The sequence below is a fragment of the Conger conger genome, chromosome 12 (genome assembly GCF_963514075.1).
Source record: "Conger conger chromosome 12, fConCon1.1, whole genome shotgun sequence".
In the NCBI taxonomy this organism is placed as follows: Eukaryota; Metazoa; Chordata; class Actinopteri; order Anguilliformes; family Congridae; genus Conger; species Conger conger.
In genome coordinates this window covers 42,584,779-42,607,926 of record NC_083771.1, presented here as the reverse complement: position 1 = coordinate 42,607,926, position 23,148 = coordinate 42,584,779, and the positions used below count along the sequence as shown (strand labels likewise).

Below are 23,148 nucleotides of genomic sequence, written 5' to 3'. Positions count from 1 at the left end.
TAACTTCTGAAGACCAGCGTTGGGTTCCTGGCAATGAATGCTTCATGAGAGAGCTTCAGGTTACAGACTGCCAGTAACTTTGTCTCGTCAGTGAGATCAGGGTTTACCGGCCTCTCTCGACTGTTGAGCTGCGTCAGTGTGTTAGTGTGTGCAGGGTGGTCACTCGTTAGATCAGGCCTTCCAGAGATGCTACGCTACCAGGCTCCATGGCCAGCGGGACGTATGGCTCGTTCTCATTCTCATTCTCCTTCTCCTTAGGGCTGCTGTTGGACGGGGGCAGCGACAGTCTGTCGGGGGTGCTTTACGTGAAGGACATCGCCCCCGGGTCGGTGGCTGAGGCAGAGGGCAGTCTGAAGCAGCTGGACCTGGTGCACTACATCAACGGGGCGCCCACGCAGGACCTGACGCTGAGCGAAAGCCGCCGGCTGATGGAGCTCTCCCAGGGTGACCTCCTTCTCAAGGTCACCAGGTAGCTACAGACAGGCACCCAGACTCCCCTTTCTGGTGACTTTACAAACATGGAGTTGTACAGTTTAATATGACTTGAGAATGTATTTAAATGTGTTTTTATTTGTTTCATACAGAGTAAGTTCATTAGATATTCATTAGACACTCCTGTTTTATAATTTTTCTATCTCACAGGGATGGAAAACCTGTCGCTCCAAAAGAGAGAAACCTATTATTTCTGAACAACAATAATGGCCCCAAACTGAATACACCTGCCAGTATGAATGGTATGTTTTGCAGATGCAACACCTAACAGAGTATATGCATACTGTGGATGGGTAGATTGACATTTTAAATATATGGTCTATACAGATCTATTGCTGGTTGTATTATAAAATAAACAGGTGATATTTATTTTCTAACTGAACCAGTATATCAGTATGAATGTGGGACTGGCATTTTATGTACTTCATGGCTTTTTAGCTACTACCAGTGTTCAGGTGGCATAACTGTGAATGCTTTTTCCCCCTCTCACATTGAAGGTTATCTTCATGGAGGGGAAAGCAACCATCCGAGCCCTGCTGAGGTAAGTGTGTGTTACAGTATCACAGTTCAGATCTGTGTGTTACAAATGATACTCTTCTTACTCCATGCATGCGTAAGCCTAATAGAGCAAGATTTTTTTGTTCTGCAGTCTGAGATTTTCATTTGCATATTGCCTTGATTGTGGACATCTGGTTGCTCGATTGAGGTCTCTGTTTAAGCTAACAGCATTCTACTTAATAATTAAGTGACACGAGCCAATAAACTCAGGAAATATACTTCCGGAAACCGCTATCCTCCATTTGTGGAATGTATTTAATCAAATCAAGGGAATGAAAATAAACTTAATTTAAAGCATTGAGTGGAACAATAGAAATGTGCTACTCTAAAGCTCATTGTAGGCTGACTTATGCTTTACATTTAATGGTGCAGCTATTAGGATAGATTACAGTACCATGGAATTCACGCTCCTATTCTAGGCTAGTGTGGCATTTTGCATTTACACAACCGAGCACATTTTGATGCCCAGACATCCCTCATTTGGTTGTAAGAATCTTAAATAGTGTAATACAGGGGTGTCCAATCTTACCCAGAAAGGGCCGGTGTGTGTGCAGGTTGTTGTTTAAGCACGGGACTAAGACCGCTCATTCTACTCATCAAGGTCTTGATTAAAGACCACGATTAGTCCATTAGTATAATCAGGTGTGTTACTGCTGGGTTAAAACAGAAAACCTGCGCCCACGCCGGCCCTTTTAGGATCAGATTGGACACCTGTGGTGTAGTAGTTAATGAGGTTATCTCTGTCCTGTGTTTTCAGGAGCAGGTCATTCACCTCGAGCTGGAGAAGCCCATCTCAGGGGGACTGGGCTTTTCTGTGATCGGGGGCGAGAGGGGTATTTTTGTCAAGTCCATTACACCGGGAGGCACCGCTGATAACGCCGGGACTTTACAAGTGGGAGATAGATTACTGAAGGTACTTTATGTTCTTAAAAAAAGTTACAAGGTTGAAAAGAAAATATTTCTGTTAGTGCCATTTCATTTGAAGTCTTTTTACATTTTAGTAATTTGGCAGATGCTTTTAATTCAAAGTGACTTACAAGTGCATAGGTTCTTCCACAAGTTAAAGCATCACATCCATAACTTGTAAAATACACATGAAGTGCTGTTCTAAGCAACATACAGCAAAAATACAGTCATTGTAAGTGCAATTTTCTTTTTTCTTTTTTTTTTTGCCTTAGACAAGAGGGATATCGGGGGGGGGGGGGGGGGGGATCAGGAGGGAGGACTAAGGTACAGTTTGAAAAGGTGTACCTTAGTAGGGATTCTGCTGTCCTGACAGTGGTAGGCTAAGGCTTCAGTGGATTCAACATCCAAATAAGTGGCACTTATTATTACTGATATTTCCATATGAACCATATTTGAGATATATTCCCACTGGCATTTCTCTAGCATTGACCATTAATACCAGTTGCGTTTACGTTCATTTGTATACGTTAACATTTTTAGATAGTGGAGGGACGGCCCATTCCCGCCCCGTATGGAAATGTGTGCACGTAAACCTATGGAAGACTTCTGCAAGCGCGTAGCTCTTTGTTTGCAGTAACTTTACAACAATGGATGACGTAGTAAAATGACTGAAAAAAGGAAACCACACTGACAATCAGAAGAAGGAAAACGTGTGAGAAGTCAGTCATGGGCTACCGCTAAATCCACCAAAACCGTGGAAATCAGCCACGCCCTTTTTGCATGATAAATACCTCATGAAAGCAATTGTTCTGTGGCCGCAGGTTAACGAGGAGGTGATGACCGGGGTGTCGCACACGAGAGCGGTCACTACGATCCGCAAGGCCAGAGGCCTGGTTCACGTGGTCGTGTCCCGACCCCCAGACCAGACTCCCACCACCTACATGGACTACCTCCCCGGCAACGCTGACAAGTGCAACGGCAACACCGGTGGGTACAGTGTGAAACGTCAAGCCCCCACAGTGCCCTCTGTGAAGTAGGCACAGCCGTTCATATTTGCCCGTTTGGCTCACTGTACTTGCAGATGCCAGTGAGGACAGTGGGGTGAAGTCTAAAGTCTTCGGTCCGACCGACGGGGAGAAATCCAGCAGAGCACAGACCCCACCACCTTTACCCCCGATAGGTAGACGCTTCTTTGTGTGTTATATTCGGAAGAACAGGGGGCTGCAGTGCATTTCTTTCTACAGTTTCATTCAGGACGAGTACGACAAAAAGGCAATTCCAGTCCAGTTACTGCAGTGATTTATAGTGATTTATTTACACTTAGAAATAGAAACCCTGTACTCAAAACAAAGCAATTTTTCAGTGAAGTCAGAGAGCAAAATAGGACTTAATGGATATCGGAGTTTTTCAGACCCCTTTTTGATGGATGCAATATGAAGATTTACTTCAAACTAAATTCTGAAGTCCAATAAGAAAACTTTCGAAAATCAATGCCCAGAGAAAAGATTGTTTATATCCATTGCATTCAGACAAATCATGTCTGAAGAAGCAATATAGCAATATATGAGAGGAAATGAACCACACAGGAGAAAATATCTTGGTTTCTACTCTATTTCTCTTCTCATATCTGCCGCTTCCTGATGATGGCATGTTAATTTATCCATGTCCTCATTGTAGTCTTGTGGTGTTAGGCACAAGGCCAGCTGTGGATAATTCAGTGGTGTTAGGCACAAGGCCAGCTCTGGTTAATCCAGTGGTGTTAGACACAAGGCCATTTCTGGATAATTCAGTGGTGTTAGACACAAGGCCATTTCTGGATAATTCAGTGGTGTTAGACACAAGGCCATTTCTGGATAATTCAGTGGTGTTAGGCGCAAGGCCAGCTCTGGTTAATCCAGTGGTGTTAGGCACAAGGTCGTTTCTGGATAATTCAGTGGTGTTAGACACAAGGCCATTTCTGGATAATTCAGTGGTGTTAGGCACAAGGCCATTTCTGGATAATTCAGTGGTTTTAGGCACAAGGCCAGCTCTGGTTAATCCAGTGGTGTTAGGCACAAGGCCAGCTCTGGTTAATTCAGTGGTGTTAGGCACAAGGCCATTTCTGGATAATTCAGTGGTGTTAGGCACAAGGCCATTTCTGGATAATTCAGTGGTTTTAGGCACAAGGCCAGCTCTGGTTAATCCAGTGGTGTTAGACACAAGGCCATTTCTGGATAGTTCAGTGGTGTTAGGCACAATGCCAGCTCTGGTTAATCCAGTGGTGTTAGGCACAAGGCCAGCTCTAGTTAATCCAGTGGAAAAGCAGATTCCAGGTCTGACACGTGTTCTGTGCGCTCGTCTCCAGACTACCACCCGGGAGAACTGAGAGAGAAGAGTGAAAGCGCTGAGCTCTCTGAAGACACGGACTGTGACGGGTCCTCCCTGCCTGAGGACTCTCCAGAGGTGCAGTAACACCCTTACTGACAAACATTGGGGACCGTTTACCAGTAGTATTATAGAATATTCCATATTGAGTTTGCGTCTTTAAAGGTACAGTAGGTAATTTCGGACACCTATCGCAGCAACTAACACCCTCAAATCACAACACTGATTATCCCTCCCCCTTCTTTGTGAACGCGCTGATGTTGAAACACCATCAGCTGTGGCAATTAGAACCAATTTTCAACCATTGAGATTGAATTATTGTACAGCTGTACAATGTTTTGGTACAGTGTCGGTGCATCAACTGTATATTTTGAAACCCTGAATTTAAGGACTATACACACAGGCAGAGGGTGATTCAACATGTCAGTGAGCCTTTCTCAGTGATAGGAAGGGATTTACAATGGTCTTGTAACAATGTTTTAACACAAAAATCTTACCTATTGTACCTTTAAAGTACCTGAATGTTGTGAATGTGGAATTGCAGACCTCCCGAAAGGCTGGGTGGAAAGAAGAGTGTGTGGATGCACCACCCATGGAAAGGTAAGAAAGGGTCTCCGTCACGCATAGACACTTCAGACACTTGGATGTTTTTGAGAGGTGGATGTCGACGTGTGTTAACCCTCCAGTGATGAGGCATGAGGAGGCCTGTAGTGTAGTGGTTAAGGTAAAGGACTGGGACACGCAAGGTCGGTGGTTCTAATCTCGGTGTAGCCACAATAAAAGATCCGCACAGCCATTGGGCCCTTGAGCAAGGCCCTTAACCCTGCATTGCTCCAGGGGAGGATTGTCTCCTGCTTAGTCTAATCAACTGTACGTCACTCTGGATAAGAGCGTCTGCCAAATGCCAATAATGTAATGTAATGCATGCTGAAAAGCCTTTACCCAATGCCCACAGCTTCCCTAAGTCCTCAGCGGGTCCTCAGGAGGAGGACGAGATCACATGGGGAAGTGATGAGCTGCCCATCGAGAACATCAACTCCAAATTCACAGAGGGTGAGCTGCCACGTTCGGTGCTTTTTACACTAACCAGGACCATGCCTGTAGTTATTGTCATGTCATTAGTTCCTGTTTAAATGTTAAACACTATAACTCTAAATTGTCGAAATGTTAACTTGTATTGCGTATTGAAAGATATGAGAGCTCATAAGCTTAGACACCACCGACAGATAGCATTTATGAATTGCTGTAGGTGATTTTAATGTTGCTGTTAAAATGATGAAACAGCTGATGAAACCATTTTAAAAATCTTATGAGTACATCCACCGAAGTGTTTCAAGGTATTATGGGGTTCTTTGCAGTCGCACAACACAAGAAAACACTGCTAGTGTTGCCAAATGTGAGACTATTACAGATTACAGCACATTGTGGACTGTGTTACATTTGTCCCTTCAGATGGCCTGATCATTACAGAGGATGAACTCACCTCTCTTCCCCTGGTGAAAGTGGTCCCTGACGGTCAGTACACCGGAACCAAGCTCAATACTGTCGTGCGAATGATGCGTGGGCTCCTGGAACAGAAGATCCCCCTTCAGGAATTTGAGGTACATTGTTTCTACTGTGCTCTTGGCTAATATACCGTTTGCACCTCTTGTGTTTAAATATGCCTATATAATCGAGTAAGATTTCATCGAGGGTCCCTATGGTCTTCCGCATAGGCCATTAACGAGATGCGCAATGCATCAAACAAGATTCGGCTGTACAGCCACATAGCATAATCCCTGACAGGTGCAACAGAAGAGTTATATCATGTGTTGGTCTAGAACTTGATATAAAATTTTAATTAGATCCTCCAGTGTGATTATTCTCCACAGAATCTTCAGAATCTGCAGCCGTTGGATGACTGTTTGATTGGGCAAACCAAGGAGAACAAGAAGAAGAACCGGTACAAGAACATTGTCCCCTGTGAGTGAGATTTGAAGACATTTTCTCATATTATCTGTAAATACCTTTCCTTGTTTGGGACCATACATAATTGCATGTTTGTTCATTTCCAGTTGACACCACCCGCGTCACTCTCGGCAAAGATGGGGGCTACATCAATGCCAACTTCATCAATATGCTCGTGAAAGACGAGGGCTTCATGTATATTGCCTGCCAAGGACCCCTGCCCACCACCCTTGCTGACTTTTGGCAAATGGTATGGGAGCAGAAGTCCAATGTGATTGCCATGATGACCCAGGAGGTTGAAGGTGGAAAGGTTAAATGTCAGCGGTATTGGCCCCACACGCCCAAGACTCCTGAAATGGTGGATGAGAGGCTACAGCTCACACTTATCAAGGACCAGCATCTGGACAACTTTGTCATCCGCCTTATTGAGGTCAAAGATGTCCAGGTAGCTTCCTTTAACATACGTTTCGTCTCTCCATCCCTCCCTACCTCCCTGTGAACCTTAATTGTTGTCTCTGTGACTTGCTTTGTGTATCGGTATTTTTTAGTTGGCTAGGTAAGCAGTGTTTTGATAGTTAACTTTGGTCACTTTTGTTCTTTGTTTCTTGTTTAAAAAAATAAAATAATAAAATAAAAAATTGGCCCTCGTCCTTATCTTTGTTGTACAGGTAGCAGTTCAAATTGTACTTCCCTCTAGGGTCTTTCAGTGAACTTATCCCTGGTTATGGATATGCACTTTGTTGTACGTCGCTCTGGATAAGAGCGTCTGCCAAATGCCAATAATTCAATGTAATGTAGTTAATATAAGTTTGCACGTGATAATGTGAACATACTAAGAGCAAAATACTGTGTTTATGCGTTTTACAGGCCGATGAAGTTCAGTACGTCAGTCACCTGAACTACACTGGCTGGCCGGACCATGGCACACCCACACAACCAGAGCAGCTGCTGACTTTCATCTCCTATATGAGGCATATCCACCAATCAGGGCCCATAATTACCCACTGCAGTGCAGGGATTGGCCGCTCGGGAACCCTTATTTGCATCGATGTGGTTTTGGGTCTCATCAGCAAAGACGCCGATGTGAGTATCATGATGCATTGGTGGAGTTGCGCACTTCCTCGCAAATTATACAACATAACCGTTGGAAAGGGGGAAAACTAGGACAGTTTAACTTCTGCTTCTTGAAATATATTTTTTTAAAATGGTGTTTCTTTTATTTACTTTACTTCTCTTATAATTACAGCTTCATCCTCCATATGATATTAGCTGGCTCTTCGTTACTGAATACAGTCAGATAAAAAGGCTTGTCAAAAGCTGCCTTTTACAGATAGCTTTCAAATCACAATAACAATGCGAGAATTAAGCGGGACCAATTATTAGAGCAGGCAGCTGAAAGCCCATACTGCAGGCCTGTCTTTTGTCTGTCGTAGTTTATATCTTCAGTCATTTCCGTTGATTAGCTTTTCTCAGTGTCTGTTGTACTCCCATTTCGGATTCTCTCTCTGTGTCTCTAGAATTCTCCCTTAAGTGTTATCTTTGTGGTAGGTTCACAGGATGTGATTAAGAATCCTCCGCCATGCTTATAAGTACTTCTTTCATTGAATCCTAGTTTTTCGGAGAGGCTCCAAACAACTGCAGATCATTTCAGTGTTGTTGGTTTTTTTATGTTTAGTTTTTTTTCACAAAACCCCTTATTCTTTCGCTTGTCTGTAGTTTGATATTTCAGATGTTGTACGTTCAATGCGGCTACAAAGACATGGCATGGTCCAAACAGAGGTAACAACACTTCATTTTAAACATTTAAACATAGTATGAAAAATATTAAATGAAGCAAATATTTAAAAGAGCAGGAAAACTTTGAATTTGGAACTGGAATGCTTGTACTTATATTTTTCACCCATTTGGCCTTCCACTTCCCAAAGTTTTGTATTGTAAAATTTTGGATGCCGACATTATGCAATCAAATTCCAGATTATTGAACACACGGCCATTCATGTTCAGTCAATTAAAATGTGTACCGTTTACAGTACATTTGTAATTACAACATGCCAAATATATATGCAGTTATTTATGTTCTCTGCTGTCATTTTCCCCACAGGAACAGTACATTTTCTGCTATCAAGTGATCTTGTATGTCTTGCGATGTCTTCAAGCAGACGAGAAAATCTCGGGATAGCAAACATCTGCTCGCGCTCACAACTGCCCAAAGAGACTCATCTGTGGGAACAGTGATCCTGAGGAGTACACTTGGGTACATTTGAACAAAATGGACGCTTTTGTTGCTTTGTTACAAACAGTGCAGATTTTATAGCTGGCCTTACGACATTCTGCTCCATAAATTTGAAGTAAATCCTAAGGGATTCTGTATAGTTTTGTTTTTTTTCCCCTGCTCTTTTGTGTTCTTTTTCTTGGACTGCTGCTCTCCTACAAAATAAAATAAAATTTGATTTTATATGTGACATATCCAGCAGTACAATACATGCCTTTCTAAATTCTTTGAAATTAAATGTGTATGACAGTTATAATTGAATGCATATCTTATTTTGAACAAAAATCTTACATGTATGTATTTTAAAGCTATACGATGCGAAAGGTTGCCTTGACAGAATACAACGACAGTATTTGCTATGTAAATCTATTATTAATTGCTGACTGCCAGTTGAAATTAAAGTGTATATATTTATCAAATGAAACTGGAAAAGATTTAAATTGTTATTTACAGGACTGTTTGCAATTTGTAAATAAAAGAGTATCATGTCTTTACTCCTTGTGTTGTTTAGTTTACACTTTTGTCATATTGTAGATACTTATAGCCAAAGCAACTTACAAAAGTATGTTTCACATTGTAAGCAAACCCCACTAGAGTTCAAAATAGACAACATGTTGATACAGGTGAACAGCATCAAGGTGCATGCCTCGAGACCTATGAAATAAAGAGAAAGAAGTGAATCTGACTTGGGAAAAACCATTACATTTGTGGGGGATGAATCTGGCTTTCTGACTTGGGAAAAACCATTACATTTGTGGGGGATGAATCTGGCTTTCTGACTTGGGAAAAACCATTCCATTTGTGGGGGATGAATCTGCCGTTCTGACTTGGGAAAAACCATTCCATTTGTGGGGGATGAATCTGCCTTTCTGACTTGGGAAAAACCATTCCATTAGTGGGGGGTAAATTTGTGACTTGCCATTCTGTGCCATTCTCAGCTTGGTATACCGGTGTGAGTGGGGAAACTTATGTTTACTGATTTTGAATCTGGGGCACCATATTTTAAAATGATAAAAGCAAGAGGAAAATGTATTTAATAGGGTCTATATTGTATTTGACTATGTTCAGGCTGGAGCTGTCTGATCAGGCATTAAATAGTCTTGAGACCTGTAAAGGAAACGGAATGTTCTGGGAGGCGTATGTGAAGCCCAGCCATGTAAAGTGATGCAATTGCATTCAGTGATGAAATCATACAGTAAATAACTGCAAACTTCTGACCTTGCCAATGCAACACTTGTGACTGTGAGCCCCACATAATGCTACGTTATATAATAGAGCGTTGCTCGGGGCAGAAGAGTTGCATGTAACTTAGTGTTACACACTACTTCTGTACACTAAGTAGCTCAGCAGGAGTATTTTGGAGAAAATACAAGCAGGTAGCTGCTGCATGTGTTTTGGAAGGTGCCCTCCAATAGTCACAGAGCTCCCCTGGAGAGATATCGTAGAGAACACTTCACAAAGAGGTGTACAGAACACGGTTCTACACTGTTCAACACACTTCAGGAAAGTGGAGATGATGGATTGTTTAGTATATTGGAATAAGATAATTGGTGAATTGTTGGCACCAGTACGAAAGAGGCAAGACTTAACCCAAACTGGAATTTAGCTTAGGCGCTGGGCCATATCGTGGGATCTATATCACACAAAGAGACGGTGTCTCATTGCCTCCAATACACAGTGTCATTTCAATGTACTTTACTTTCTTCACTGTGGGCAGAGGTAAGGGTGTCCCCTGGTGACTGGGGGGTGCACCTACAATTGGTTCAATCAAGTTGCTTGGTCAGTTGGCAGTGGGAAACACAGAATAGGAAAATCAAGACAACCACTTAAGTGGAAATGGAAATCATTCAGAATCAGCAGTTCACAGAGGATTTGGTACACTATTTCTCACATAGCATGCCAGTGTTTATAATTTGTAACAAACCAGGGCAGCTATTCACAACTGCAAGATACAAGAGACCTTAAAGGTACAATAGGTAAGATTTTTGTGTTAAAACATTGTTACAAGACCATTGTAAATCCCTTCCGATCATTGAAAAAGGCTCACTGACATGTTGACTCACCCTCTACCTGTGTTCATAGTCCTTAAATTTGGGTTTCATATGCAGTTGATGGGCCGGCACTCTGTACCAAAACATTGTATCGCTGTGCAATAATTCAAGCTCATTGGTTGAAAACTGGTTCTAATTGCCATAGCCAATGGCATTTCAACTTCAGTGCCTTCACAGAGAAGGGGTGGGATAAATAGTGATGTGGTTTGAGTGTGGTTGTTGCTGCAATTCCTCTCTTGACCGTTAGAAGTCTGAAATTACCTATTGTACCTTTAAGCACATTTATTGTGTGTAGAAAGTTAATAAATTAAGCCCATGTATAGAATCATATGGAGAATGTTTTTAGAATTACACTCTAAGAAGTGAAATCCCTAGAGGTGCCTCCTGGGACCATGTTCTCTGAGGAACCTCTTGGAAATGATCCTTGAAGAAATTTTCAGGGTTTGAAAGGTGCCTGAAGGAATCTGTTATGTCCTATAATAATAATAATAATAATAATAATAATAATAATAATAATAATAATAATAATAATAATAGTAATAATAATAATAATAATAATAATAATAATAATAATAATTGCCCTGTGATGGACTGGCGACCTGTCCAGGGTGTATTCCTGCCTTTCGCCCAATGTATGCTGGGATAGGCTCCAGCCCCCCTGCGACCCTGTTCAGGATAAGCGGGTTAGGATAATGAATAATAATAATAATAATAATAATAATAATAATAATAATAATAATAATAATAATAATACACAAACAATAACCACATTGCTATAATAATATAATATAATAAAGTTATAGTCCATGACAATGAATTCAATATTTTGAATACATCCCGGAAATAGAAATATTCCATAAATTCAACTTCATTTAAGAAGTTTCTTCAAGAAACCCTATAAGCAGCTTCGGAGAACCATTTTCAAAGAGGGGGATCATCTTTGAACTTACAAAGGTTCAAATACGAGCTGGTGACAGAGTAACAGTTCATAAATGAACTTAATTAAGGAAGTCTATGAGGGCAGAGTTTGGGCAGACAATGCAACAGAAATTTAGGTTGAAAGAGAATCTGGTTTTTGCCCCTGACAGTAAGGGGTGTCGAATTGTAATGAGCTAAAGATACAGGATTGCTACATAGCTAGATTCTAGGTACGACACAGTGGCACGGGTCTTCACAATGAAGAGGAGGATGAAGTAACGGAAGAGGGCGGTAATGCAACATGTTTGATTCACACGCCATAATGATGCAGCATGGGTTGTTTTTTCACAACGCATTTCTGTGAAGTTTGTCCCTCTGTCCTAGCCGTATAGTCCTCAACAATATGGCGACTTTCATGTAAGCCACGCTGGTAATAAATAAACGTTTTTTTGTAGCTTGGCTTCTTTACTTTCCAAAAACAATTACTTTCCAGAGGAAAACTAAAAACTGAAACGCAGCAATGTCGGGAAGAAACAACAACAAGTTACCAACAAATCTGCCACAGTTACAGAATCTTATCAAAAGAGACCCCCAGTCCTACACGGAAGAGGTAAACGAAATGCTACGTGGCTAGCGAGTTAGAGCTAACATTTTCTTATTATATTCTGATATTATTCTTATATTCTTTATTATTAATCCAGGTTGAATTGTTGGAGCTATTTTGTGCTGGCGAGTCGGTGACACTTCTGTACGGTTACGTTAATTTAGCTATCCAACTGTGTTGCATAGAGAGCGTAATAGCGTCAGCTAGCTAGCTAACCATTTTAAATTAACATTAACTAGGTTACATTGATTAGCTTATGCATTACACTGAATGTAGGGAAGTGTCTGTAATATCTAAGAAAAATGCCGCAGTGTCGCTAGAAAGGTAAAATATGGAGGCTGGTTTCGAAAAGAATAATGGACAAGTAGCCTTGGCTTTGAGATGTTTTCTGTCCAGAGTGTTAACGCATAGTCAGTATTGCTTTTACATACGTATTCTCTCTTTCTTGTCCAGTTTCTGCAGCAGTATCGACACTACCAGTCCAATATTCAAGTCTTCAAACTTCAGCCTGACAAACCTAATAAGGAACTGTCAGATCTGGTTATGTTCCTTGCCCAGGTGAGCTATGGAGTGGTCTGGTAGCCAGGTTATTGGTTGTCTGACAGCCTCGTATCCCTGTAAAAGTTATCTTAATTCCCTGTCGCCATTTTGGATTTGTTTGTGTAATTCTATTTTTAAAGTTGTATTTATTAAAATGCTATTATTTTTCTGCCTTGTCAAAGGTTTGTTGCTTATGATGCCCTATGATCTTGTCCAGTGAGAAGTAAACCCATGCATGTTTTTTCAGGTTGGACACTGCTATAAAGATCATCTGTCCGGTTTCCCTCATGAGTTGACTGATCTCCTGTTAAGCCATCATACAGTCCTTGAACCTGACCTGCGAATGGTGAGGAAAACTGACTATATTTTTACTACATAAGAACATAAATGCATGAATTCAATGTAATTAACTCTGTTTTTGTGGTTAGTATAAGTAGGCTGTGTTCTTTACCCTTTTCCATGCTTTGCAAAATTATTGTAATGATCTAAACATAAATCACATCGTTTAAAAGCTTTTGATTTGTTTTGATTTGTAGTTGGGCATCCAGTTGTTGATATATTGTAAATATCGAGCTTAATTCATTGTACCGACTTCAAAAAATACAGTTTTGGTTTACTGTGAAACAGATTCAGCGATACGACGCAGGTCTCATTAACGTGTCATCCTGTCTCACTGCTCTCCAGACGTTCTGCAAGGCGCTCATCCTCCTGAGGAACAAGGACCTGATCAACCCGACCGGCCTGCTGGAGCTCTTCTTCGAGCTCCTGCGCTGTCACGACAAGCTGCTGAGGAAGGTCCGTCTCGTTTACGCTTAACGTTTTACATTTCTGTCATTCAGCAGACGCTTTTAATCCAAAGCGACTTACAAGTGCTTAGGTTCTTCCACAAGTTAAAGCATCACATCCATAACTAGTAGAATACACATGAGGTGTTGTTCTAAACATATTTTTTTTTTTGGGGGGGGGGGGGGGGTTAGACAAGAGGGATAGGGATATCAGAAAGGGGCACGGGGGAAATCAGGAGGGAGGACTAAGGTAAGGTCACCACGGCCTTGTCTCACTGCTTTCCCTTCTGTCCCCAGACTTTGTTCATGCACATCGTGGCGGACATCAAGAACATCAACGCCAAGCACAAAAACAACAAAGTCAACACGGTAAGCCCTTTTTTTTGCTTCTTTGTCGGTTGAAGTGTACATGTTGTTCACCGTGCTGTTAACCTGGGCGTGAACACGTTTGTTCCTTTTGCAGACCTTGCAGAACTTTATGTACACCATGCTGAGGGACAGCAATGCTCTGGCTGCTAAAATATCTCTGGACATTATGATTGAGCTGTACAAAAGAAACATCTGGTGAGTGGCCTACTGCAGCGTTCAGTGACCGTTATTTTATTTTTAGTCTAACCAGAGTGAAGGGCATGTAATTGCAACTTTTCAAAGCCCTGGGTCATTGTCTGGCGATATCGTGTATAATACATTGAACACAACTTCTGTTTTAGAGAACGGATTAAATAAATGAGTGAATACTAGGTCAATGTGTCATGTATATGGATGTGACTTTTTAAAATGTAGTTCCTTCCTCAGACATCAATTCAGGACTTTCTGAAACTACTTGTTAAGCCAATGTAGGGTGATGCCTGACCACTTCTGTCTATCAGTTATTGCATTTCACAAATTGTGCGAATGAGCCCATCAAATCTTTTAAAAGAGAAGCCTTGTTTTTATATTCCACACTGCATCAATGTAAAGCAAGTTAGCCTGAAGTTACCTGAAATTCTTGCACTTTAATAATCCACTCTTTAGCATGAAGTATGCCCCTTTCTAACACTATTCATTCTGATATTTTGTTTCAACTGATTTCTCTCTGTTTTTATATCTAGGAATGATGCCAAAACAGTAAATGTAATAACAACAGCGTGTTTTTCCAAAGTCGCAAAGGTATGGCTTGTTTTCTCTCTTCTTTAAATGTGGATTTCATTCTTATATGATGTGGAGCTACAGTACTGGAAACATAGTTTCTCTAACAATGCTTGAATATTCTTAAAACATAAGTGAAGAAATAAAATCATAACTGGCACACAATTGCTACCAATCATCTTAACTGCCAGAGGAATATTTAATTCATGCCACATATGTAAAAGCATAATAAACAATAAAGATATGTTGTTATTTCATATCAAGCATTCCTCTTTCAGTGTGCTATGGCTCTGTCTGTTCGACGTCTTTGAACAGTCTTCCATGTTGTAGCTGTGGTACAGGAGAAGATTCACACGAATGATTCTGTTGATCTTCTCTCAGATTCTGGTGGCTGGCCTAAAGTTCTTCCTGGGCAAAGATGAGGATGAGAAGAAAGACAGCGATTCGGAGTCAGAGGTAGGTGTTAATGAAGACTGAGTAGTTGAGTAATGTATATGGCTTATCTGTGAAAGATGCATGTTGAAAACATGTCAGCTGTAAGACAGTGGAACCTATCTTTCTCTCAAGGAGGAGGGTCCTTCGGCAAGAGACATCCTGGTAAGATATTCGACAGGGAAGAAGAGCACAAAGAACAAGAAGAAGATGGAAAAGGCCATGAAAGTGCTGAAGGTAGGACAGAACAGACGAGCGTTCAGCCTTTATCTGTAAGAAAAGGAGTTCAAGCATGTATTAAACATTTTCATCCCTTTTCACAACTGACAGAAACACAAGAAGAAAAAACGTGTAGAAGTCTTCAACTTCTCTGCTATTCATCTGATACACGATCCACAAGGTAAGGTCTGATTTACAGCAACTTTCATTGCCCGGCTTCTTGAACCCTTTATTGGGAACATTTCTGGATTAAAAAATAGTAAAAAATGATTTTTTTTGAATTCCACACTTTTAAAAGCGTATTTTCTCTGCATAGATTTTTCCGAAAAGCTCTTCAGGCAGCTGGAGGACTCCAAAGAACGCTTCGAGGTCAAGATAATGACGATGGAGCTGGTCTCCAGATTGGTTGGAATCCACGAGGTACACGCCACTTGACCTACCTGTGAATGCTGGTCTCTGATATTTTGAAGAGCCTCAACCATCACTTTTACTGAAATTCATTTAAAAAATGTCTTCTCCAACAGCTTTTCCTGTTCAACTTTTACCCGTTTCTGCAACGTTTTCTCCAGCCCCATCAAAGAGGTAAGGATGTCCCCCCTGGGTGTGGAAAGTGTGTGAGGTATGTGTAAGGTGCTGCTGAAGTTTAATTTTAATTTTTTTTTAATTTACAGAGGTCACCAAGATCCTCTTGTGTGCGGCACAGGCATCACATCAGCTGGTTCCTCCAGAGGTAATCTCTCTCTCTCTTTTCACGGCCCTCATTAACACTTCAGGTTTTAATCAAACCCAGTAGTTTGTAACCGTGCCTGTTAATGGTAATTCTTGATGTTATATTTCACAAATATGTAAGTATACGCATCCGTATAATCATCCATATCCAAAATGGGAAAGAAACCACTTATTTGCAATGTCAGTAGGTCCAATGAAACATATTTGTTACTCATCATTACATTACATGTTATTTGACTGACGCTTTTATCCAAAGCGACTTACAGTTGATTAGGCTAAGCGGGAGACAATCCTCCTGGAGCAATGCAGGGTTAAGAGCCTTGCTCAAGGGCCCAACAGCTGTGCGGATCTTATCCTGGCTACACCGGGGATCGAACCACCGACCTTTATTATTGGTCTTGTTTGGGACGAGGTATCCAAATCCAGGGGATGGAAACGGGTGATTGAAAATACTTGTCATTAGCACTTTGGATTAAAAGCGTTTGCCAAATGACTAAAATGTAATGTAAAATGTAATAAGGGCAGTTGATAATCTTGAAAAATGGGAAATGGGGCTTTCTCTTTTAAAATGGGTTTCTTGCTTTTTAAAGATAAGACAAATAAACCATTGGATGCCTGATATGTAAGCATGAAAAGAATGTGTCTGTGCTAATGTTCTCGTGTCCCTTCCGCAGATCATTCAATCTGTGGTCATGACGATAGCGAACAACTTTGTCACGGACCGGAACTCAGGAGAAGTGATGACTGTCGGGTAGGCCTTTTTAAACGCTCGTGTGTGGATGACCATGATTGGCAGTATTATGCACTTATTAAGTGTTTTTTCCAGTGTGTCCTCCGCTGGCTTTCAGCAGTGATGTGTGATCCTGATTTGCCTCCATCTTGTGCAGCATTAATGCCATCCGGGAGGTGACCGCCCGCTGTCCCCTGGCCATGACCGAAGACCTGCTGCAGGACCTGGCTCTGTACAAGACCCACAAAGACAAGAGTGAGTGCACAAGAGATAAACACACAATGTGTTCAGTTATCCCACACAATGTTAATACTGGAAACATTTCAACTTACAAAGGTCTAGCTCACTATCAACTACATGAACCAGTGTGTAGGCGGCGCGGTGGATAGCACTGGGTTCGATTCCCCATCAGCCAGGTCCTCTCTGTGTGGAGTTTGCATGTTCTCCCCGTGTTTGCGGGTACTCCGGTTTCCTCCCACAGTGCAAAGACATGCAGGTTAGGCTACTTGGGGGGGAATTTACAGGGCGTTGCTGCAAAAGAGCATGCGTTGCTCGGTCAACTTACCCTGAATGAGTAAAGGTTAATAAATACATAAATAATAATAAGTGTTTTTGCTGATTTTGTGGTTTGTCTTTAGATGTGATGATGTCGTCTCGTGGACTGATCCAGCTCTTCAGGAATCTGAACCCGGGCATGCTGCAGAAGAAATACAGGGTGAGGACATTAGAGGAGCTGGCTCAGCATGTCCCCGTTTCATTCTCATGCCATAATTATTTCATATTATAAACGCACAATAAAGACGCCAACATTTTCTGTGGTATCTGCTATTATTTACTCAGTTTAGCCAGTTCAGTCCAATGACTCTGCCAAGACATTACAGAAACAATGCAAAGGTCCATTTTGTTTACGTCTGCAAGAGCCCAAGTGGATCTGTTGATAGCCATCCCTGCATATCGAATGGTCAAATTCCAACGATATCCTACAAAAAAAACAATACACAAATAAATAGTGGACTACTTTTAGAAATATAAAACATTTCCTGAACAAACCAGTTAAAGATAATGATAATATGTTAATCATCATCATAAAGCATATTAAATCTTGATAAAAACAAGAATGTTTTTTAATTTGCCATCGGCACCTTGTAAACAACAAGTACTGTAATTAAATATCAAATTGTGCATAACCGACAAAATCTGCTAGGGTGGTTCGCTGGCTCCTTGACTGTAGTGCTGTGAGTGTAGTTCAGAGGTTTGCAGTCGGGCAGCGGTTGTGGGAAGCCGGAGAATGCTGTGTGTGCGTGACCAGTGTGACTGTCTTGCTGTCGCCAGGGGAGACCCACGGAGGCTTCCACTGAGGCTCGGATCCAGGATTACGGGGAGCTGGAGGCCAAAGACTTCATCCCTGGAGCCGAGGTTCTGGAGGTGGAGGGGAAGGAGAAGGAGGGAGATGAAGCAGATGAAGGTTAGGGAAAGGGCTCTGTGACTGCGCTCTATCCCACTTCAGCCGTTTGTATCGGTTCTGTGTTTTGATCGGTGTGTCTGACCTCACCTCCCGCAGAAGGCTGGGAGAGCGCCAGCATGAGTGATGATGATGAAGATGGAGAATGGGTTAACGTTCACCACTCTTCTGATGAACAAGAACAAGGAGAGGTGGTATGTGTGAATCCTGTTCCCATTTCCCTTCCCATTTATGCTCAGGAGTTGTGTGCGTGTGCGAGTGCGAGTGCGAGAGTACGGTGGTGGAGTGGATAGCACTCTCGGCTGGACAGCTACAGTATATCACTGCGGTGTGTTCCCCACACACCCACCCACACACACACACACACACACACACACACACACACAGTAAAATGGATGGCTGCTTATATACAGTACATCACTGCAGTATATTCCCCACACGCGCACACACACACGCACACACAGTAAAATGGATGGCCACTCATATACAGTATATCACTGCGGTGTGTTCCACACACACACACACACACACACACACAGTAAAATGGATGGCCGCTCATATACAGTATATCACTGCAGTGTCTTACACACACACACACACACGCATAGTAAAATGGATGGCCGCTCATATACAGTATATCACTGCGGTGTGTTCCATACACACACACACACACACACACACAGTAAAATGGATGTCTGTTTATATACAGTATATCACTGCGGTGTGTTACACACACACACACACACACACACACACGCAGTAAAATGGATGGCTGCTCATATACAGTATATCACTGCGGTATGTTCCACACACACACACACACACACACAGTAAAATGGATGGCTGCTCATATACAGTATATCACTGCGGTGTGTTCCACACACACACACACACACACACACACACACAGTAAAATGGATGGCCGCTCATATACAGTATATCACTGCAGTGTCTTACACACACACACACACACGCATAGTAAAATGGATGGCCGCTCATATACAGTATATCACTGCGGTGTGTTCCATACACACACACACACACACACACACAGTAAAATGGATGTCTGTTTATATACAGTATATCACTGCGGTGTGTTACACACACACACACACACACACACACACACACGCAGTAAAATGGATGGCTGCTCATATACAGTATATCACTGCGGTATGTTCCACACACACACACACACACACACACAGTAAAATGGATGGCCGCTCATATACAGTATATCACTGCAGTGTCTTACACACACACACACACGCATAGTAAAATGGATGGCCGCTCATATACAGTATATCACTGCGGTGTGTTCCATACACACACACACACACACACACACAGTAAAATGGATGTCTGTTTATATACAGTATATCACTGCGGTGTGTTACACACACACACACACACACACACACACGCAGTAAAATGGATGGCTGCTCATATACAGTATATCACTGCGGTATGTTCCACACACACACACACACACACACACACACACACAGTAAAATGGATGTCTGTTTATATACAGTATATCACTGCGGTGTGTTACACACACACACTCACACACACGCACACACAGTAAAATGGATGGCCGCTCATATACAGTATATCACTGCGGTATGTTCCACACACACACACACACACACACACACACACACACACACACACACACACAGTAGAATGGATGGCCGCTCATATACAGTATATCACTGCGGTGTGCTCCAGGCAGAGAAGCTGCAGGCCATGCCTCTGGAGGAGAGGAAGGCCCGGGCAGCCGTGGTCAGTGGCAGCCGCCTCCTCACGCAGGATGACTTCAAAAAGATCCGCATCGCCCAGATGGCAAAAGAGGTGAACTCCGCCCCGGGCAAGAGCCAGAAGAGGAAGGCTTTGGATGACAGTGATGAAGAGGCCAGGTGTGTGGGTGGCACTGGTACAAAGTCTGACCAGCAGCCTTACAGTGCTCATATTTTCTTACTGTATGGTCGTGTTGTTTTTTTTATTTTCATACACGACCCACTCATCTGTGGTTGTTTAACATGCCTAAGATGTGAAGGTATTGAGAGGGTGTGTAGACCATTCCGGGGTGAGCACACAGTGTCACTCGTTAATTCTGAAAAACAGCTCAACCTCTTGACCACGTCTGCATGCTTTCATGCATTTAGTTGCTACCGCATGATTGGCTGATTTAAATATTTGCATTAACAAGCTGGTGTACAGGTCTACCTAATAAAGTGCTCACTGAATGTACTAGTATTAATGTCACCCAATTTGTTTCAGAGGGGAGGTGCTTACACTGAGAAATATTGAGCGTCTGCACAAGAAACCGAAATCTGATAAAGAAACACGACTGGCAACCGCCATGGTAAGCAATGCCTTGGTTAATTACCTGATTATGCTGTCTATATATAATGGATCAAATTATACAGTGTCCTCTCCTAAAATATAGTTATTCTTCAGGTTTAAACTTGAATTGTGGAACGTAAAATCCTATCATGCCAAAGGGAGCATGCAAGTGAAAATAGTACCGGGGAAAGGGTATTGCGTGTCACAGATGGTCTGAGAGGCTGCTCCTGCATATTGTGGGCCCTCCGTTTTAAAATGGCCGTCTCTGTACAGCGAGGATAGAGCCGGGGCATCTGTTTATACTGTGCCTGTTTGAGCCGGAATGGAGTTTGTGGAGGAAACCAAAAAGTGTCGGAAACAGATGGGGGCTATTGTGTCAGGAGGACAGGAGAGAGGTAGGCTGTACAGCTGAGCAACAGCTTTGTTTGTGAGCTACATCCCAATATCATCTATTGAGAATTGGGGAACTGGGGCAGTATGAAAATGTTTCAGGAATAAGAAGGCCACAAATAATTCTGTAAGTGACTGGCTAAGGATTTTCTAGAAAGGGTTTTTGTAGCAGAAGTAATTTGGAATGTGAAATTTGAGTGGCTTCCACTCTCACCAAATTTTATAATGGTTGTAGAAAATATTGTAATTTTGTGATGATGTTTAAAAATGAACCGGTCAGATGGATGTTTGCGGCATAAGTCCACTTTTCTTCCCAATTCCTAAAAAGCTGTACATGCAATACTTTCTTGACAAAACGGACCATACCTTACCTCCGTATGCACTGTTCTACACAGGCTGGTAGAACTGACCGGAAAGATTTTGTCAAGAAGAAATGCAAACTGAACCCCTATGCCAGCACCACCAACAAGGAAAAGAAGAGGCAGAAGAATTTCATGATGATGAGGCATAGTCGGAACGTTCGCACCAAGAGCAAACGATCCTTCCGGGAAAAGCAGGTACGTTTCTGAATCATGCCTGACCTGTCCTCACAAGACTGGTAACGGGAGCTATTTAAACACATAATCTCTAATAATTCAGCCTAGCTCTTGAAATTGTAGAGACTGTTATTCAAGCACCCTCTCAGATAAGCATTACATTACATTAAAGGCATTTAGCAGACAATCTTATCCAGAGCGACGTACAATGAAGTGCAAATCAAACCCATGAACAAGTGCGTTCAGGACCCTAGTCCGAACATAATCACATAGATACAAATTTAACCTTTGAAAAGTATATTAACTTACCATCTAGCATACCACGGTTGCAGCTAGAATACCCTGATTACTACAATAACTATGCACAAGTGCTATTATCTATGGCATACACAAGGCTAATCATGGTAGAAAGCTCATATTTGTGATTGTTTCGCAAATGTCATTAGCATGCTTTGATTTGCGTGGTGATGCACCAGGATAACTGCGTGCTCCAGTTTTGTATAATTGTGTCACGTTGGCATATTTCATTACGGCACTGCATAATCCAGGTTGTATGTTGTGAAATTAACTGGCTAGCTAATTCCACACTCACTCTATATTTGTCACATCTAGAGCTGAAAAATAAACTAACGCAAAAAGTATAATCCACAATTATTTTTACCAACACTTCTCAATTTGTTTTTTGGAAAGAATTATCATGCCATCCACACACAAACACCATGCACAGTTGCACATGCATGCATACAATACATACAATACAAAAAAAAAATTATTTGTGTGCATGCCCCAATAAATAATAAAATATGTCTGTAATCTCTATGCTATTTTTCTTTTCTTTTTGCTGAATTCAGTCATTTTATTTTAATTTTACTCTGTAACGTTTCCATTTCTCCCATTAGGTGGCCCTGAGAGATGCTCTTTTGAAAAGAAAGAAAATGAAGTGAAGTTGAAGTTTATTACCACCACCTGTTTTATGCCATCTGCCTTTGCTTTTTCTGTAGAGCATGTAATATCTAGTCCAATTTTGTACAGGTAATAAAGGATTCTTGTTAATCTAATCAAACGTCTAATTTCATTATTTTTGTGTATTGCTGAATCTGAAAGGGAAGTGAGAAGATTTTTTAATTAATTTTTTTAATTGCTTTACTTTTGCCCTTAATTATTTCATTTCATTAATTTTACTTCCTGAGTAGTTTAATGGATGTCTCAGAATATTATCTTGTGTGAATCTAGAGATTTTTTTTCATGTTGAGCAGAAACGTTTACCTTTGTTTCATAAATGTACGAATGTTTTTTTGTTTTTTAAGTTTACGTCAAGAATTTGTGAAACACAGTGGAAAGAATCTTCTTTACAGTATGAAACATGTCCGGTAAAGGCTATCCGGGTCAATTACAGTGGTTTATACCACCAGCCTTGTACCACTTTCCCCAGTACAGAATGTACAATACACTATAATTCTTCTCCATTGTACAAAAATGAAATGGCTTTTTACTAAACAGCAGCCAGGATACAGCTTTAAAATCATGTCATCTTAGAACTGCATCGAAGACTATTTAAACAGCAGAGGGTAATAAATGTGGCAACTACGATATTGGATGCAAATCAGTACAAAAGCTCTAGGTATAGAACAGGAGAGAACCAGTCAATCAGCAAAATATTGTATTACATGAAACTTAAGAAGAATGGAAGAGCTACACGAACGCAACAATAACAATCTGAGGAAGAAGACCTCTCA

At 41.5% G+C, this 23,148-nt stretch overlaps 2 protein-coding genes across 9 annotated transcripts in view; both read left to right on the top strand.

The window, feature by feature from the left end:
- ptpn13 (protein tyrosine phosphatase non-receptor type 13) overlaps positions 1 to 9,033 on the top strand; it is a 67,638-nt gene extending 58,605 nt beyond the window's left edge. For 5 of the 8 annotated variants that reach the window (XM_061262537.1, XM_061262538.1, XM_061262534.1 and 2 more), the window contains 15 exons: positions 259 to 469; positions 643 to 734; positions 990 to 1,033; positions 1,808 to 1,963; positions 2,778 to 2,943; positions 3,038 to 3,136; positions 4,301 to 4,398; positions 4,865 to 4,920; positions 5,276 to 5,373; positions 5,773 to 5,921; positions 6,174 to 6,282; positions 6,375 to 6,712; positions 7,135 to 7,350; positions 7,984 to 8,046; positions 8,369 to 9,033. In XM_061262537.1, coding sequence (XP_061118521.1) covers positions 259 to 469; positions 643 to 734; positions 990 to 1,033; positions 1,808 to 1,963; positions 2,778 to 2,943; positions 3,038 to 3,136; positions 4,301 to 4,398; positions 4,865 to 4,920; positions 5,276 to 5,373; positions 5,773 to 5,921; positions 6,174 to 6,282; positions 6,375 to 6,712; positions 7,135 to 7,350; positions 7,984 to 8,046; positions 8,369 to 8,446 — 1,973 coding nt within the window. In that variant the 3' untranslated portion in view covers positions 8,447 to 9,033. The remainder of the gene's footprint in view (positions 1 to 258; positions 470 to 642; positions 735 to 989; positions 1,034 to 1,807; positions 1,964 to 2,777; positions 2,944 to 3,037; positions 3,137 to 4,300; positions 4,399 to 4,864; positions 4,921 to 5,275; positions 5,374 to 5,772; positions 5,922 to 6,173; positions 6,283 to 6,374; positions 6,713 to 7,134; positions 7,351 to 7,983; positions 8,047 to 8,368) is intronic. The other 3 variants (XM_061262540.1, XM_061262539.1, XM_061262535.1) reach the window with 1 other exon arrangement.
- A 2,841-nt stretch (positions 9,034 to 11,874) lies between these two features.
- sdad1 (SDA1 domain containing 1) lies at positions 11,875 to 22,475 on the top strand. Its single transcript, XM_061262901.1, has 22 exons — positions 11,875 to 12,118; positions 12,566 to 12,670; positions 12,900 to 12,998; positions 13,337 to 13,447; positions 13,735 to 13,806; positions 13,901 to 14,001; positions 14,529 to 14,586; positions 14,947 to 15,021; positions 15,133 to 15,234; positions 15,328 to 15,397; positions 15,533 to 15,636; positions 15,741 to 15,798; positions 15,888 to 15,946; positions 16,620 to 16,696; positions 16,833 to 16,930; positions 17,314 to 17,390; positions 18,008 to 18,140; positions 18,237 to 18,331; positions 19,869 to 20,056; positions 20,421 to 20,505; positions 21,272 to 21,433; positions 22,312 to 22,475. The coding sequence occupies exons 1-22, from the start codon at positions 12,029 to 12,031 to the stop codon at positions 22,354 to 22,356; spliced, it is 2,064 nt and encodes a 687-aa protein (XP_061118885.1). The 5' UTR covers positions 11,875 to 12,028; the 3' UTR covers positions 22,357 to 22,475.
- Positions 22,476 to 23,148: the final 673 nt, after the last annotated feature.